Here is a 14,746-nt window from a genome sequence, read left to right as displayed (position 1 = left end):
AAAATTCAGATTCAAATTCGGATGTGAATCCAAATATCTCATTCACATTTTTGGTTTCTGTTTAAATCTGAATTTCAATATATATGAACATCTCAAAAAATGGATATGATTAAGAATATGTTCAATTCAAATCCTATCCATTGACATCTGTAATGGAACAATGGTAGACTCGTTTTAGTTTTTGTTAATTTAAAAAGAAATGAATTAGTTCATAATACTTTTTAAAAATGGCTACTCTGCTTTTTGGTTGATTTAGATAAGACTGAATTAAAGTACATCCAGCTTGCATTTCGATTCAAAAGATATATTGAAAACTTGAACATTTCTAAGAAATTCAATGAATATAATAGAATTATTCAGAAAAATGCTGCATTTTATGAAAAATGAAGTATAATAACGATTTATTAGATTCGATCGGTCGAACTTATTTGTGTAAAGGAAATGTAAAAGTAATTTTAACGTAACTTTTTTATTAGGATTAATTTCAGATAAACTAAAGTACTTGGCGCCGAAGGCTTAGAATTTGAAGGAGAAGAAAGACAAAGCCTTGGCCAACTCGATACAATCTAAGTAACTCCAAGAACAGAAGTGAAACAAATTCACCATTAGATCCAAGTCCCACCTATTCCTAATCTCATTATATATAAAAATGCAACTCATCTTTCAAATTAAAGCGTAAAGAAAATCCCTTTTTTTCTTCTGTTGTGCCAGCTTCGATGCCTCGAACTTCGAATACGAACATCCTAATTCATGCCAAATGTTGGGTATTTGACCAATATGCGAGAAAACCTTAGGCTGATTTAATGAACGAAGTTACTGCCACCTTCCTAGCTAGGTTAAGATGAAACTTTGCTGCTTTAATATCTAGGAAGTATGAATGTTCACAAGCCGAGTTCGAGCCCACCGGAGCTGTAGGTGAATGAAATTTTTCTGCTTCTAATTGCTATTTAGGATTTTTCAGGGCCCGAGTTGGAGACAAGATGAACTTAGCTAGGTCAATGAAACTTTTCTACTCCTTGATATTTAACGCCTTTTGCTCCTTGATACTCAGAGTTGTTCACAAGTCAAGTTTAACAAGATCAGCTAGGCCAAGTCTAAAGTGGCCCTATCACTTGATATTTAGGGGTGTTCACTAGCTCATGAGTTTGATCCTCAAACTACAGTCAATCTCAACTTCAATATTACCATGAGCTTGGCTCAGCCGAGCCTCGGTGAGGTCCAGGTTAGCGGAATCGAGTACAAAGATGTCTCTTTTTCTATCTCAAAGGTGAATTGATGCCAAAGAAGTTCGAGACAAGGACCCGGGAGCTCCTAATGCACCAGCATCTCTCTATGTAAAATATTGTTAAATACCTTCCAGATGTGTGCTTGAAATGAGCCTAACAGAGCTCAAGAGACCAGAGCTAGCTCGCCCGACTCAAATTTGATATATGAGTTTACTTTTTGGCTCGAACTCGACTCGTTTATTAATAGGTCTCCCACCCTGATGCACCCAGAAGATACCGAGCAAGGTCCTTGCAGCCACTCTGTGGTGGCAGATTCTTTGTCTGAATAAAATGACATTAGAATCAGTTTGCTCTGGCAAACAGCCAATGTTTTCTAGAACTAGTGAGTCTACTATTTGAAATCTGAAAATTCCAGTCTTTTAAATTGGATCCGACTTAGTTTAGGTTACAAGTGAGGGCCTGCCCATTTGTAGTTGCACTGGATCTGTGGTGTCTCAAGAATCGAGTTACATTTTTTGGTTTGCTTCGCCGTTAAATTTTGGTTAATATTGTGCCATCAACAATGATTATTTGGAAGCAAGAGGGAGAAGAATTGCTATTGGAGTGAAAGGAGAAGGGAACGCATAATTGGATCATTGACACTGTGGTTACAGCTTCTGAAGTTCAACAAAAAGAGTCAACTCATGGATCCATAAGGAACAACGTGCTTTGATAATCTCCGCGCTGTTGCCATCAACCAAAAGCTGAATTGAAGGCCATTCCACAGTGAGCAACTGTGGTGACATAGAACATAAGTGCCTTGACTAGGAACTGCCGCAGGAACGACAATATATATTTTCCCGTCGCAGAATTTTTCCGACGGGTCAATCAGTCCCAAAATAATGTTGCTGAAATCTGCATTAATTTCAGGTATTCCTACCTGGAGAGGTAGTTTTCAATTATTTCAACAGTATCGCTATGTACATTCAATCTATTTTCAGGAAAATTTTGTCGAAATCTACATTTGCAGAAGAAATGGTGAGGTTTTTGTTTGTTTTCTTCATAGAAGTGGCAAGAAAAGACATACCAACATTGGTTAACCAGCTATTTTGCCATTGGTGATAGTGTAAACCTCTGAATTGAAGGTTAAAACTCTGACGTAAAGGCCCTTCCAACTTCCAACTATGCAAAGTTCCACGAAAAGAAACATCATAATCTCCGCCAAAGTTTTGAACTCGGAACTATTTGCATGTCTGAATGTGTAGAAGTTCTGCAGGTCTTTCATTACATACCTCATGATATGAACCTTCATTTCTTCTTAGGAAACTGTCACATTGCCATCTCAAGAATCTCTTCTGGCAGTTCTTAAGCATGAAACATGGAATGTCTAGACCCAGGATTCAAGTTGGAATCTTAGTTTATTTTGCTAGGAGATCATTGCTAAACTTACAGACATGTGACCCATCTGGGGACGTTCTTTCTATCGATTGTTTATTAGTATTACTTTGTAAAGGGTACCTAACACATTAGCTGTTTAAAAAAGTGTTATATGTGATTTAATATGAATTCATGAAGGAGCTGCCTAACTAATCAACTGTTCATATAAAAAGTGGCCGGCCGTTTCTCCTATTCCAAGTGCTTTGCACTGCATGGATTGTATTTCGAAGTCATTAATTGGTTGCCCTTTGGGAATTGCCTTTTCATGATTAAACTCCAAAATTGTTTTCTTAAACAGTCTTAATTTTAAGGTAAGCATTTGACAGTAATTCCAAATGCAGGCTTTATAGTTATGGATTTTCCTGACAAAAGAGCTGAAAATTTTCTGGATATTGACAAAGAGTCACCCCATACTGATGATAGGAATTTTGATGCTGCAAGCTTTCATTCATGTCTATATAACTCCCAAAAAAGGAGGAAGGAGTTATTTTCACTTGTCTTCATTTAACAGATTTTCAAATGAAAACTTTATGGAAAAGAAGATCAACGTCTGGCGGTATGACAAAAAAAAGCTTAAGTTTACATTTCTTTCATTTATCGGTTTTAAGTTGCCCACTAAACAGTGGTCTGTTAAACATAAAAACTAAAACTTAATAAGTGCGTTTTTGTTGTACCACCAAAAATTGTGCGTGTTGTTGAAAATACATCGCTTTTGAAATGGAAAACTGTGTGACTCGATCGGCATACAGAATTAGTATATGGATAATCCGATCACCTTTGCAACAATAGTTTCTAGAAAACTCGAAGCATGTACCAGGACATATATTGGAGAATGTGAGACTGTTTTTAAGGATTAAAGAGAGAAAGTTTGAATTGAATGAAATTTATTTCACAAGAAAGGGCACAATTTAGACTGGCAACAGATGAAACGGCACGCTCAAATACGACGGTTCAACTGTTGCTCAGCTTTATCTGAACAGTAGACAAGTTAGGCACTTTTTTCTTTTTCTTTTTTTTAATCTTTTCCACAGGAAAAAAAAAAACGTTTTCACGTTCTGGACACCAGCAGAATAGAGCGAAGTGCTACACTTTGTACCAAATGCAATGAGACTAGGAAAAGAAAAGAGCAAAATCATTCCATCTTTTCTATCTTTATCGACAGCAGCCACCATTCATCTTCCCACTTAATCCTCAATGACTTCCTACTTGAAAAGAGAAGCTCCACAATGTCAGTCTCCATATAAAGATCTCAACATTTTTCAGTTTTCGTGCTCACTCATTCATGGCTCTTACCAAGATCAGCAATGCCTCTTACACTCATCATAAGCCATTTGCTTCTCCTCCTTTCCTTCCACCACTTTACATTCTCTCTGGGCTACTGTCAAAACCACCACTGCAGCCACCATGATGATCTGTTTACCGATAGAGCAGCTCTCCTTGCATTCAAGGCCAGCACCTTCTCTGAAACAAACGTTTTGTCCAATTGGACATTCACAGATGACCAAGATGCTTCATCAATCTGTAATTGGATTGGTGTCACTTGTCAGGACATCATGCTTCGGAAAAGAGTTGTTAACCTCACACTGAATCGCAAAGGTCTGCGGGGCACCATCTCGCCCTTGATCTCCAACCTCTCTGCCCTTGTCACCCTTGTTCTCTCTGAGAATGAACTTCATGGCGTCATCCCTTACCCCATGTCTGACCTCAAAAGTCTGAAGCAACTTAGCCTTGAAGGCAACCAGCTCCAGCACCGAGTTCCTGATCTCTCCAGCCTGTCTGGCCTCACCTACATATCTCTGGCTAACAACCATTTCTCAGGGGAGATACCCCGATTTCTGTTTCGTAATTGCACTCGCTTGCAGTATTTAGACCTCTCAGGAAACAAATTCCATGGCACCATCCCGCCGGAAATTGGGAACAGCTTACCGGTGTTGGCGAATCTCAATTTGTATGACAACCTCTTAACTGGAGAACTTCCTGCCTCCTTGAGGAATTGTACTTGTCTCAATGGGTTGGATATTGAGAACAATGACTTCTGTGGGGAGTTGTCAGCAGATATGTTCTGTAGAGCTAGGAGCCTTGAATATCTGCATCTGTCTTACAACAATTTTAGAAGCAGCGAGAAAAATACCAATCTCGCTCCGTTCTTTACCGGACTCAGGAAGTGCGTCAACCTCAGAGAATTGGAGCTAACTGGCATCGGATTCCGGGGCGAACTTCCGGCTACTATTGGTCTCCTTCTTCCAATTTCTCTAACTCAACTCCAGCTAGGCGAGAACCAGTTGACAGGAGAGCTGTCTCCTAGCATATCAATGCTCACCAACCTGACACTGTTGAACTTGTCAAGTAACCTGCTTCATGGAGCGATTCCTAAAGAAATTGGCGCAATGGAAAACCTAGAAAGGCTGCTTTTGTCTGACAATAACTTCACTGGCACAATTCCGGAGACAATGGGAGCGATGAAACATCTTGGCCTGCTGGATTTGTCTAGAAACATGCTTACGGGGGAGATTCCAGAAGCTCTGTCAAATCTAACACAGTTAAGGATGCTCTACCTTCATGGGAATCAACTGTCAGGACCAATACCTGCAACTCTTGGCAAGTGTGTGAACTTGGAGACCTTGGACTTGTCCCGTAACAGGCTTACTGGAGGGATTCCACTGGAGGTTCGAGGATTGAACGAGCTAAAGATATACTTAAATCTCTCCCACAACCTTCTGGACGGGCCTATTCCTGTTGAGATCAGCAAGATGGACAAGGTCCAAGAGATTGATCTATCATACAATAATCTCTCCGGCAATATAATTTCACAGTTGGCGTACTGTGTAGGAGCTCAATCAATCAATTTTTCTCACAATTTGCTAGATGGTCCAATCCCAGCGTCTATCGGCACAATGCAGAATCTCCTCTCCTTAGATCTGTCTTTCAATCTCTTGACCGGTGACATACCAGTTTCTCTACAGAAGTGCACAAGCCTACGGCTATTGAATGTCTCCTATAACAACCTCACAAACATGGTGCCAAGCGGTGGTCCGTTTGAATCACTAGATATTACCTCATTTCTTCACAACCCTCTGCTCTGTGGATCGATCTCAGGGCTACTGCGTTGCCCAAAGAACAAACGACAGGATTTCCCCTTTCTCAGCAAGAAAATTTTTGCTCTAATGCTGGCCACATCTGCTTCTGCAACGTTCTTCGTGACGACAATTTGTTGTTCTGTTTGCTGTTCTTTGCTGAAGAAGGCTGTCTTCATAGCAAGAGACAGAATTGAAGTCGGGTGTAACTTACCACAGCCACTGGAGTCAAAATATCCAAGAATTACTTATGCTGAAATTTTAGAAGCAACCAGCTCCTTTGATTCAAGGAGATTGATTGGAACAGGGAGTTATGGAGAGGTTTACAGAGCAGAGTTGAAGGATGGAAGAGAAGTAGCTATAAAGGTCTTGAAGACGCAAGGTAAGAACTCGAGCAAGAGTTTTAACAGGGAGTGCCAAGTCCTAAGGAATATCAGACACAGGAATCTGATGAGGATAATTACAGCTTGTAGCCAGCCTGATTTCAAGGCTTTGGTTCTTCCCTTCATGGCTAAAGGGAATTTGGAGAGTCATCTGCATCCAAGCTCAGACTTGAGCTTGATACAGAGAGTGAATATATGCAGTGACGTAGCAGAGGGCATAGCCTACTTGCACCATCATTCCCCTGTTAAGGTCATCCACTGTGACCTGAAGCCCAGCAACATCCTTCTCAACGATGAAATGACTGCCCTTGTATCTGATTTTGGCATCGCTAGGTTGATCACGAGCATCGGAGAAGGAGCCGCCACCACATCAGATACCTTGCCGAATTCCACAGCCAATTTTGTCATAGGCTCTCTTGGCTATATTCCCCCAGGTACTTCAGGTTTCCTTTTCTTGTCGCTTCGTTAGATTCACATTATAAATAGACATGCTTATCAGGACAGGCGGATATCAATTAAGAAAATACTAAACGACCAAACACAGATACACCGTCTTAGTGTGTGCATCTGCACTGTTATTCTGAACTACGTTACTCGATGGTGATAAACAGCTTCCTGTTTTATTGGTCTTCCTGTTAAAATGTAGGAAAATTATCCTTTCTGTTATCTATTTGTTATCTATCTGGATTTAATGATCTCTAATATGTCAGAGGATTCAATTTTCAAATAAGACAATCCTTTCGCAAGTAGTATATATCATATTCTTGTCATCTGTACCATACGAATCCGGAGCAAATAATTACTGAAATCAGAAGCTCTTTTGACCCTTTCAGATCATATCCATGTAAAATCAAGCCTACCAGTCTGAGTAATGATCTCTAAATCGTCATTCTCAAAACATCTGAAAAAAATAAAATCCAGTACTGGCGGCCGGCCTTCTTTTCATAATTCTTCGGTTAGTTTTTAGTCTTATTACCTTTGCATGCAGCAACTGTAAAAATTGGAGAACTGAGATTTACTGACCATGTCAACGGGCAGAGTATGGTATGGGCAAGGGTGCGGCCACGAAGGGGGATGTGTTCAGCTTCGGGATCTTGGTGCTGGAGGTGGTGACCAGAAGGAAGCCCACGGACGAGATGTTCTCCGGCGGGCTGAGCCTTCAAGAGTGGGTGAAGCGGCACCACTACCACGGCCTCATCGAGGACGTGCTGGACCCAGCACTACTGTCAACAGGAGGGTTCGAGAGTCTGCACGGGCACCATCATGGTGACCCCCAGCAACGAAAAGCCCACAATTGCAGGAGGACGTGGGAATGTGGCGTTATGGAGCTGATGGAGCTAGGCCTCCTCTGCACCCAACATTCTCCAGCAGCTCGCCCCACCATGATGGACGCCGCCGACGATCTGGAGCGGCTCAAGCGCTATCTTGCTGGAGACGCCAGCATCAGCTTCGCCTCTTCCCACTGCATCTCCTCCACCTCCTCCTCCTCCACCATCTGCTAGAAAGGGTCCGGAGGGGGACAGTCCTTTTGTAGTTCTGTTGTTGTTGGAAGTGGTGGGCACAATGCATATTTTTAGAAATGCTCATCGAACATTAATCGGATTTCGTTCTGTAGATCACTTTCCGATGTGGGTCTTCTTCCATCTCCGTGATTCTTGTCTCGTTGGCTTTTGCATTGGGTACGTAGCAAAAGTGCCGGGCTCGCTTGGTTTCTTCCTGTACTGAATCTGAGTTGACCTTCGTATACAAAAGTGGCTAGGCAGAGGGAGTGCACGTTGCGAGAGAATAGCTTTGAACACTGTTGCAGTGACCTTGTGGCTGAAAAGCGAAATCTAACAAATATGTTTGTCTCATTAGATTTGCTTCCTCAACAGAGTAATGACCGCTTGTTGAAGCTCTGTTCCTGCACATGCTCTTTCGTGCCGGGCAACCTCTCTAAGACCAAACGAAAATGTCTTGCAGGAAAAGAAGCGGCTTTCTTTCATTAGAGGCAGTCCAACCACAGTAAAAAGTTAAAGACATTTGATATTTACATGGTTGAAATGATTTCAAGGATTTTCTTTTATTAAGGACAACTCGTACATATATCTGTCATCTAGTGCCTGATGGTGAATCTACCTAACCAGCATTGTTAAGTAGTTGATATGATTCAGCAAACATGCATGACATTTGAGGTGATGCACATTTTGAAAACAAACATCTAAAATCAATACCCGCAGCCACCCAAAAGTTTCTGATTGAAGATCTTTGTAGATTCTACTGAAGTACGTAGCCCTATCATTGGTGTGTTTTTTAACCACTTACAAGGATGTGGGTGCCTGCATTTTCAAGATGAATAACATCTAAAAACCGATGAATTAATAGACGATCTGCAGATCAATGTGCTACAACACCAATCTCGCCACCGCTATGCAGAAATGGTGCCGCTTCGGCAAAATTTTTCATATGGAGAACATAATTTTCCATGTATATCCCACCTATTTTTCTACGAGAGTCAGCCAACACGTAAAAAGAGAAAGAATGAGACCTTTCGGCAAAAAGCCTGAAGCTTAGCATGTTACCCTCGTACGAATTTACGAACAATATTAACGTCTTTACTGCAACAGTATAAATTTATTAATTCGATGGATTTTCAAGTCCAACATGCATGATGGACTGTAACGTACCGCAGGCCTGCTCAATGACAATGATATTTCTATTTGTTTAACACGGATGACTCGAACATTAATTTATGATTCAGGAGTACGGTGAGACAAGTTTAATACGTGAGGAAAATAGCAATGGAGAATGTCAGCGATCGAGAAAGTGGATTGTCTGTTGCCCACCTTGTTGTTGGCAAGGTATACGCGGAAAAAAAAAATTCAGGCAACATCATACCATTTAAAATGGCTGGTAAATTACAGTTCTCTTTGGCATCCTATTCCAGAAAGAAAATTAACAACCACATGTCAGTTGTTATAGATTTCATGTTTGGATGGTTAAGTGGCTATGGATCAACATCTACTGCCGACATGAAATACAGTATAGCATGCATTACAGAGAGAGGAAAAGACAACGATCTCTTGCAACTTGAGAAAAAACGTTTAATGATGCGAACAGAGTAAATGCTGGTCTCAATGTACATGCATGTGCTGCTGCTGGCATGTGGGTCCTTTCAGATGAACTGCATAGTATATAGAAGTAGATTATTCCACTGAATGAACAACTAGAAGTGGCCAAATCATCCTCAAATGAAACGACAAATCAAAGTGAAGAAGAAGTCAAGATTCTGAAAGTGGGTCTTATAGTTGCTAACTAATTGCCAGTCAAAGCAATGAGTCTAAGTATATGGTCTGAGACCGGAAGCCAATGGGGTTGGAGTTGGAGGGGCCAGAGGCTGACCCGATCGTACCTGCACCTTTGAATCTGACCAATGCATTTCTTGCTTGGACCCCAGCGAGAAGGGTGTCCTTTTTTAATATTTCGATCTGCCTTTTCAGCCATTGTCAGATCCGGAATCAGTACGTAGTTGTGCGAGGAGACTTATTTTCTGGAGTCTGCCCCTCCACCCTTTTATTTTCAAGATCCGATTTACCTTGATCCGGGATACAATGCCAACACCCCACCTTGCTAGATCCAGATCCATTTTTTGCTTCATTGGATCGTATGTAGGGTCCAGTTGAATGAGGCAGCTAGCTGGCTAGCTTTGCCCTTGAAGGAAATTGAAATTCAAGAAGCCTGCTCCAAATGGGATGCCCTGATCAGTTCTTGAATTTGGGAGTAGAGAAGGCTATTGATGTCTCACTTCAACGTCAAGTCTCACATGAGGCCCTAGATACATGTACTCGTAGAGAGATCTCTATCAGGGTACAAAGGGACCACCGCCATTAAAGATTCCTTGCATGCAGAACTAAGCATGTGAACCTTTTCTTTCCAAAATCAGTACCCATGGCTCACCACCTTACTCCCCAACTCATGGTGTTGAAAGGGGCAAAAACTGCAGGGCCACAAGGAGTAGATAATGCAAGACAGAATAAGATTAACGAATCTTAACCCATCTACATTCACAACTAAACTATAAAAAGAAACTATGTTTAAAACTAACTACAACTCAAGCAAATGACAAGACTAAAAGAAGAACACAAGAAAACTAACAAGAAGCTTGTATTTCTTTTCAACTTTTTCAACCATTTTCAAAATGAACCTACGTCTCTTTATATAAAGAAAGAGATGGATGTCGATCTGGATCCATTCACAAGCATTTAAACTTGTTTAGATCCAATTACAAGATTTGGGTCTACTTTCGCTCTGCATCAGTAGATCTATGGATGCATTATGCTTCCACAAGGTACTTCCACTCGCATATCACAAGGCATGATGTCCCCATTGATCTTTAGTTTGTCTGCTACCAATTGTATTAATTCGGCATTTATCATAAAATAATTCCTTGCTCTGCAGGAAAAAGAAGAACACCTGTCACTAATGCACTTCTCCTTTTTTCTTTTCACGATTATTAGTGTGGCGCCAGCTATACAACTTTCACATCTTATGATTTAGAGTTGATGCTGTCACCACAGGTTTTTTTTGACAATATGACAACAAGAAAACATTAATGCCTGCAGGTTCACATTGTTGGGCTTCAAAGACTGATATATTACCTTAATGTGGGGTGGAATTCTATTCTTTCAATTACCGATCGTAAAGCGTAATGATAGCCTTGTCAGTGAGTCGAGCAACCAAGAGGACATAATTATTATTTGCAGCCAAATGGAATTTCCCCCATGGAGTGGCCTTTGCCAGACAAAAAGAATCCAATGATGTACATGACTACTTCAATCATCTTCTGATGCACAATGAACTTTATCCACGTTGGAGAAACTGATAAACAAAATACTAACTTACTAAGTAACAGTGCTTACGCGAAATTCACATGAATCAGATTTTTGAGCAATATAGTTCTGCTGTCTTTCATTTTTAGCATATTAACCAGGTACCGTGTCAAAGACTTAACTTGTACTAGATGAATTACATTGAGCAACATCATCTGATCATGGTCGATAATAGAGCAGACACGAACTGCCTCAAATGACTCGGTCTCGGTGGAGAAGTAGGGAAAACTTTTCCGGTACTCAACATTTACAGATACAAGGAGTAGAATGGTATTCCCCTGAAACTACAATCTAAAAAGTTTAATTCGGGGGAACTTGTAAACTCTTTTCCCAGATGATACAGAAGTCACCCACTCAAAAAAGAAAAGAAAAAAATCCTTGTACAAGATTTTAATAGTTCTACATATCTCAATTAGCATATATCTCACACCAAAACGAAAAGAAGAAAATCAGCAATTTAGTCAGTCATTTCCTCCTAATGGAGTCTACATCAGGTGCGTTGGATAAGATTAGCAGAAGTTATCTCCGACAGATTTGAGAAGAATGGAGACTAAGGCATGTATAGTTTGTTGCCACACTTGCATCGCCAAGCCTCAGGATAGTATTCTGTGGTCACAGGTGTGCCTGGTGGAACAGCAACATGAACAGGCTTACATGGTGAGCAGTTCCCACATCTTGATGTGCAACGAGGGGGAAAAGACCCCGGTCCACTCAAGCTTCTTCTTTCGCTGCTCAAAGAAACTTCTACGTCTTCATTCTCCTGCAATCCGATCTCATCCTACATCATTATGATCATTTTCAGATTACATGAGGAAAATCTCGAAATATACTGAGAAGAAAAAAAAAACAGAAAGCAGAACTGAAGGAGCGATAGGGAAAAATGATAAGGCAAACCATGGAATAACAGTCATTCTTCCTCCCAGCAGCACTGTTTGAATCTGAAAGATAATAACGGAAACGCAATACCAACATGAGAAATCTCAATCATATGAGAAAGCAAGAGATGAAAGAAAGGAACTGAAGTAAAGAGCACGAAGCATTCAAGATTCTCACCTGTGCAATGACATTTATCAGAACAAAGCAACGCAACGGCGAAGACGAAGATGGGGATGGAGAACAAGAGTGGGTGTTTTGCCTTTGAGCTCAATTTCTTCCTTATCATCAGATCCATGGGGAAGAGTGGCTGGAAGCCGACCTTCTGTCAAGAAAGACTGTGGTCTGATGGGATTGAGTGTATGGGAGAGTTGCTCAGATTGATATCGCATGTAGTACAGTGAAGAAGGATATAGGAGACCATGTTTGCCATTTTCTCTCTTCGTGTCTGATAAGCACTTTTAGCAAATTTAGTTAAGATGGTTAAAAAGGAAAAAGGTGAACTGAAAATAAAGTAAAAGAATGCGATGACAAGAGAATTTTGTGCACCACCGCGTGGGAGAATGTGATCCGGTTGGAATTTATTATTGTTTCCTCCTAATTTCTCCTTCCAGGAGACACTAGCGTACTGTTGCCTCCTGCACATTAGACCCCACGAAAACAGTTTGGTTCTGATAACTCAGACGATGACGCAGAGGAGTAAAAAAAATTAACGTTTCTCCTCTTTCATGCATTAAATGGCCGTTGGTTATCCAATTTCATACGGATTACTGTTCCACAAACTTACAGCACCATCCATCCTTCTAACTCTGGAAAGTGACTCTAAGTAAATTCGGGTTCTCTTTTTCGGTACGTAACATCACAACTTAAGATGGCTTACCTTTGACTGTGCAAAACAGAAAAAGAAAAAATTAATTATCGCTACTTTCATGTGTTGCGCCGTCCAACATAGGCTATTCTCATCTTAATGTTATTGGTTGTCAATGTCTAAAATTCTGAATCTTTAGTTAATCAAGGTGACTAACAGATTAAGCATATATATGTCGGACCGATAATAGACTTTTCCTAAGCAGAGCTTGATGGATGAATCTGATTTTCCTTCTGTTTTTACATTTTTCATTTTAGAACCAAATGTGCGTAATCATGTGTGTGTGTGCGTGTATATATAGTTTACTGACTGTCATTCATGTCCATCTGGTTGTTCATGTACTTGCAGGATGTGAATCAACTGGACCTGTCACCTACTGACGATAACATGGGTTAATTGCACGTTGATGAGTATGGGCCAAAATAAGCAAGGGCATCCCTGAGCCTTCTGATTGCCAAGATGTTTATTCCTTAATTATCTTGGGGAAAGATAAGCTTCATAGAAACAGGCATGGGGATTGAACAGGAAATGGTAAAAGGTTGAGGATGACGGCCAAAGCCCAGATCTCGATGTTACATGACCGCACCGAACGTTGCATACATATATATCCCGTGTATGACAACAGGGCAAAATGTGTTTGTTTCTCATTTTAATTGGTAAAATACCACTGCATTTTCTCCCAATATCATGATGTCGTTCTATCAATTTGTTATGAGAGTTATATATATAGGTCATTTAAATTCAACTAAGCCCAATTAGGAAGAGAACAAGATTCACTTCTGCGGTGATTTGGCTGATGATCAACCGGAGTGGTTGAATAAGTTAGAAAGACAAATCCTTGACAGGCTAGGACACAGAAGGAGGCCCTTGATAGAAGAGACAAGAAGGCTACCCCCACTCCTAGGCTCTTAGTCGGAGGACAAATACGTTTTTCACTTTCCTCTTGAGGAGGATTTGATACAGATTTTTACCATTTATTTACAGCACTTGCAAGTTTCAACTTCTTCGCCTGACAGCCATTGCCTGGGACCAGACAGATCTTTCGTTTCTCTTACACACTTTCTTCTTTCTACAGCCACCACGCAGCTCGATATTTGACCCTTCTTCCCTCCGCTCTCTCCCTCTTCTACCCACCTTTCATTTCAGTCGCTTGTCCTTTGCTGCTCAGCCACTGTCGCGCGGCTGCAGTAGCGTACGAACCAGAAGCACCTTTTTTAAAATATGTATAAGAAACAGCCAAAGCAAAAAAAATGCAGGTATAAAATGCGAACGTACTCTTATCTCCTTCAAAACGCTCTCATTGAAGCCAAAAAGAAATTGCCAATTTGACTCCGCAATGATATATGAAAATTAGATATAACTTCCCAAAGTTCTATACTGTGACTGCTGCAGCTTAGTTAATTTATCTCTCTTCTAACCTTCTTCTCCTATTAAATGTAGACATTTGATGTTTAAACTAAGCAATACTCTTCTCAAGATTGCCTAGGAAGTGTGCATATATATGCTTGATGCTAGAGTTGTCTATCTAGTTGAAATATATTGAATCTAATTCTTAAATTCTTTTCAAAGAATTTAATTTGTTGCCATGTAAAGGAGCGGCTCCTTCATTATACGTATGCGGCTACCCTATTCAATTCTTACGTAATGAACCAGAAAGGCCAATTATCTGCCTTCAATGTTCTGATTCTACCAACAGTTGGTGAGCAGGTGTCATACACGAAGATCTAACGTGTGCTAAATTGGAGATTCTCAATTAATGAAGCTTTAACTTTATCAAGAAAATGGAACATCCAGCAGGAAAGGTGTATCATGTTGATGAGACCAATGTTGTCTATATTGATATCAGCCACGCAAAATTTCAGTTAAAAAATAATTTTGAAATATTTTAAACATATTTAAAAATAAAAAATATAAACCTACCCATAGCCTGCCCAGGTTCCCATGAACCTTATGCTCCGAAGTTGGTTATGTGCACACTTTACTTATAAGCGCCGACCTTTCTTCAATCTTCTCTTCTTCTTTGTCCTCACGCCAAGGG

General features: G+C 40.5%; 2 protein-coding genes across 2 annotated transcripts; one reads left to right on the top strand and one right to left on the bottom strand.

Moving 5' to 3' along the window:
• Positions 1 to 3,551: 3,551 nt before the first annotated feature.
• LOC116250423 (putative leucine-rich repeat receptor-like serine/threonine-protein kinase At2g24130) lies at positions 3,552 to 7,968 on the top strand. Its single transcript, XM_031624048.2, has 2 exons — positions 3,552 to 6,533; positions 7,138 to 7,968. The coding sequence occupies exons 1-2, from the start codon at positions 3,947 to 3,949 to the stop codon at positions 7,599 to 7,601; spliced, it is 3,051 nt and encodes a 1,016-aa protein (XP_031479908.1). The 5' UTR covers positions 3,552 to 3,946; the 3' UTR covers positions 7,602 to 7,968.
• Positions 7,969 to 11,186: 3,218 nt separating this feature from the next.
• Positions 11,187 to 12,303, bottom strand: LOC116251417 (EPIDERMAL PATTERNING FACTOR-like protein 4). The gene is made up of 3 exons (XM_031625676.2): positions 12,021 to 12,303; positions 11,862 to 11,905; positions 11,187 to 11,745 (listed from the first exon to the last, which is right to left on the bottom strand). Exons 1-3 carry the CDS (start codon positions 12,136 to 12,138, stop codon positions 11,518 to 11,520), a joined length of 390 nt encoding a protein of 129 aa, XP_031481536.1. The 5' UTR covers positions 12,139 to 12,303; the 3' UTR covers positions 11,187 to 11,517.
• Between the last annotated feature and the right edge of the window lie 2,443 nt (positions 12,304 to 14,746).

This window comes from Nymphaea colorata, chromosome 3 (assembly GCF_008831285.2).
Source record: "Nymphaea colorata isolate Beijing-Zhang1983 chromosome 3, ASM883128v2, whole genome shotgun sequence".
NCBI lineage: Eukaryota > Viridiplantae > Streptophyta > Magnoliopsida > Nymphaeales > Nymphaeaceae > Nymphaea > Nymphaea colorata.
This window is presented reverse-complemented; position numbering and strand designations above follow the sequence as displayed.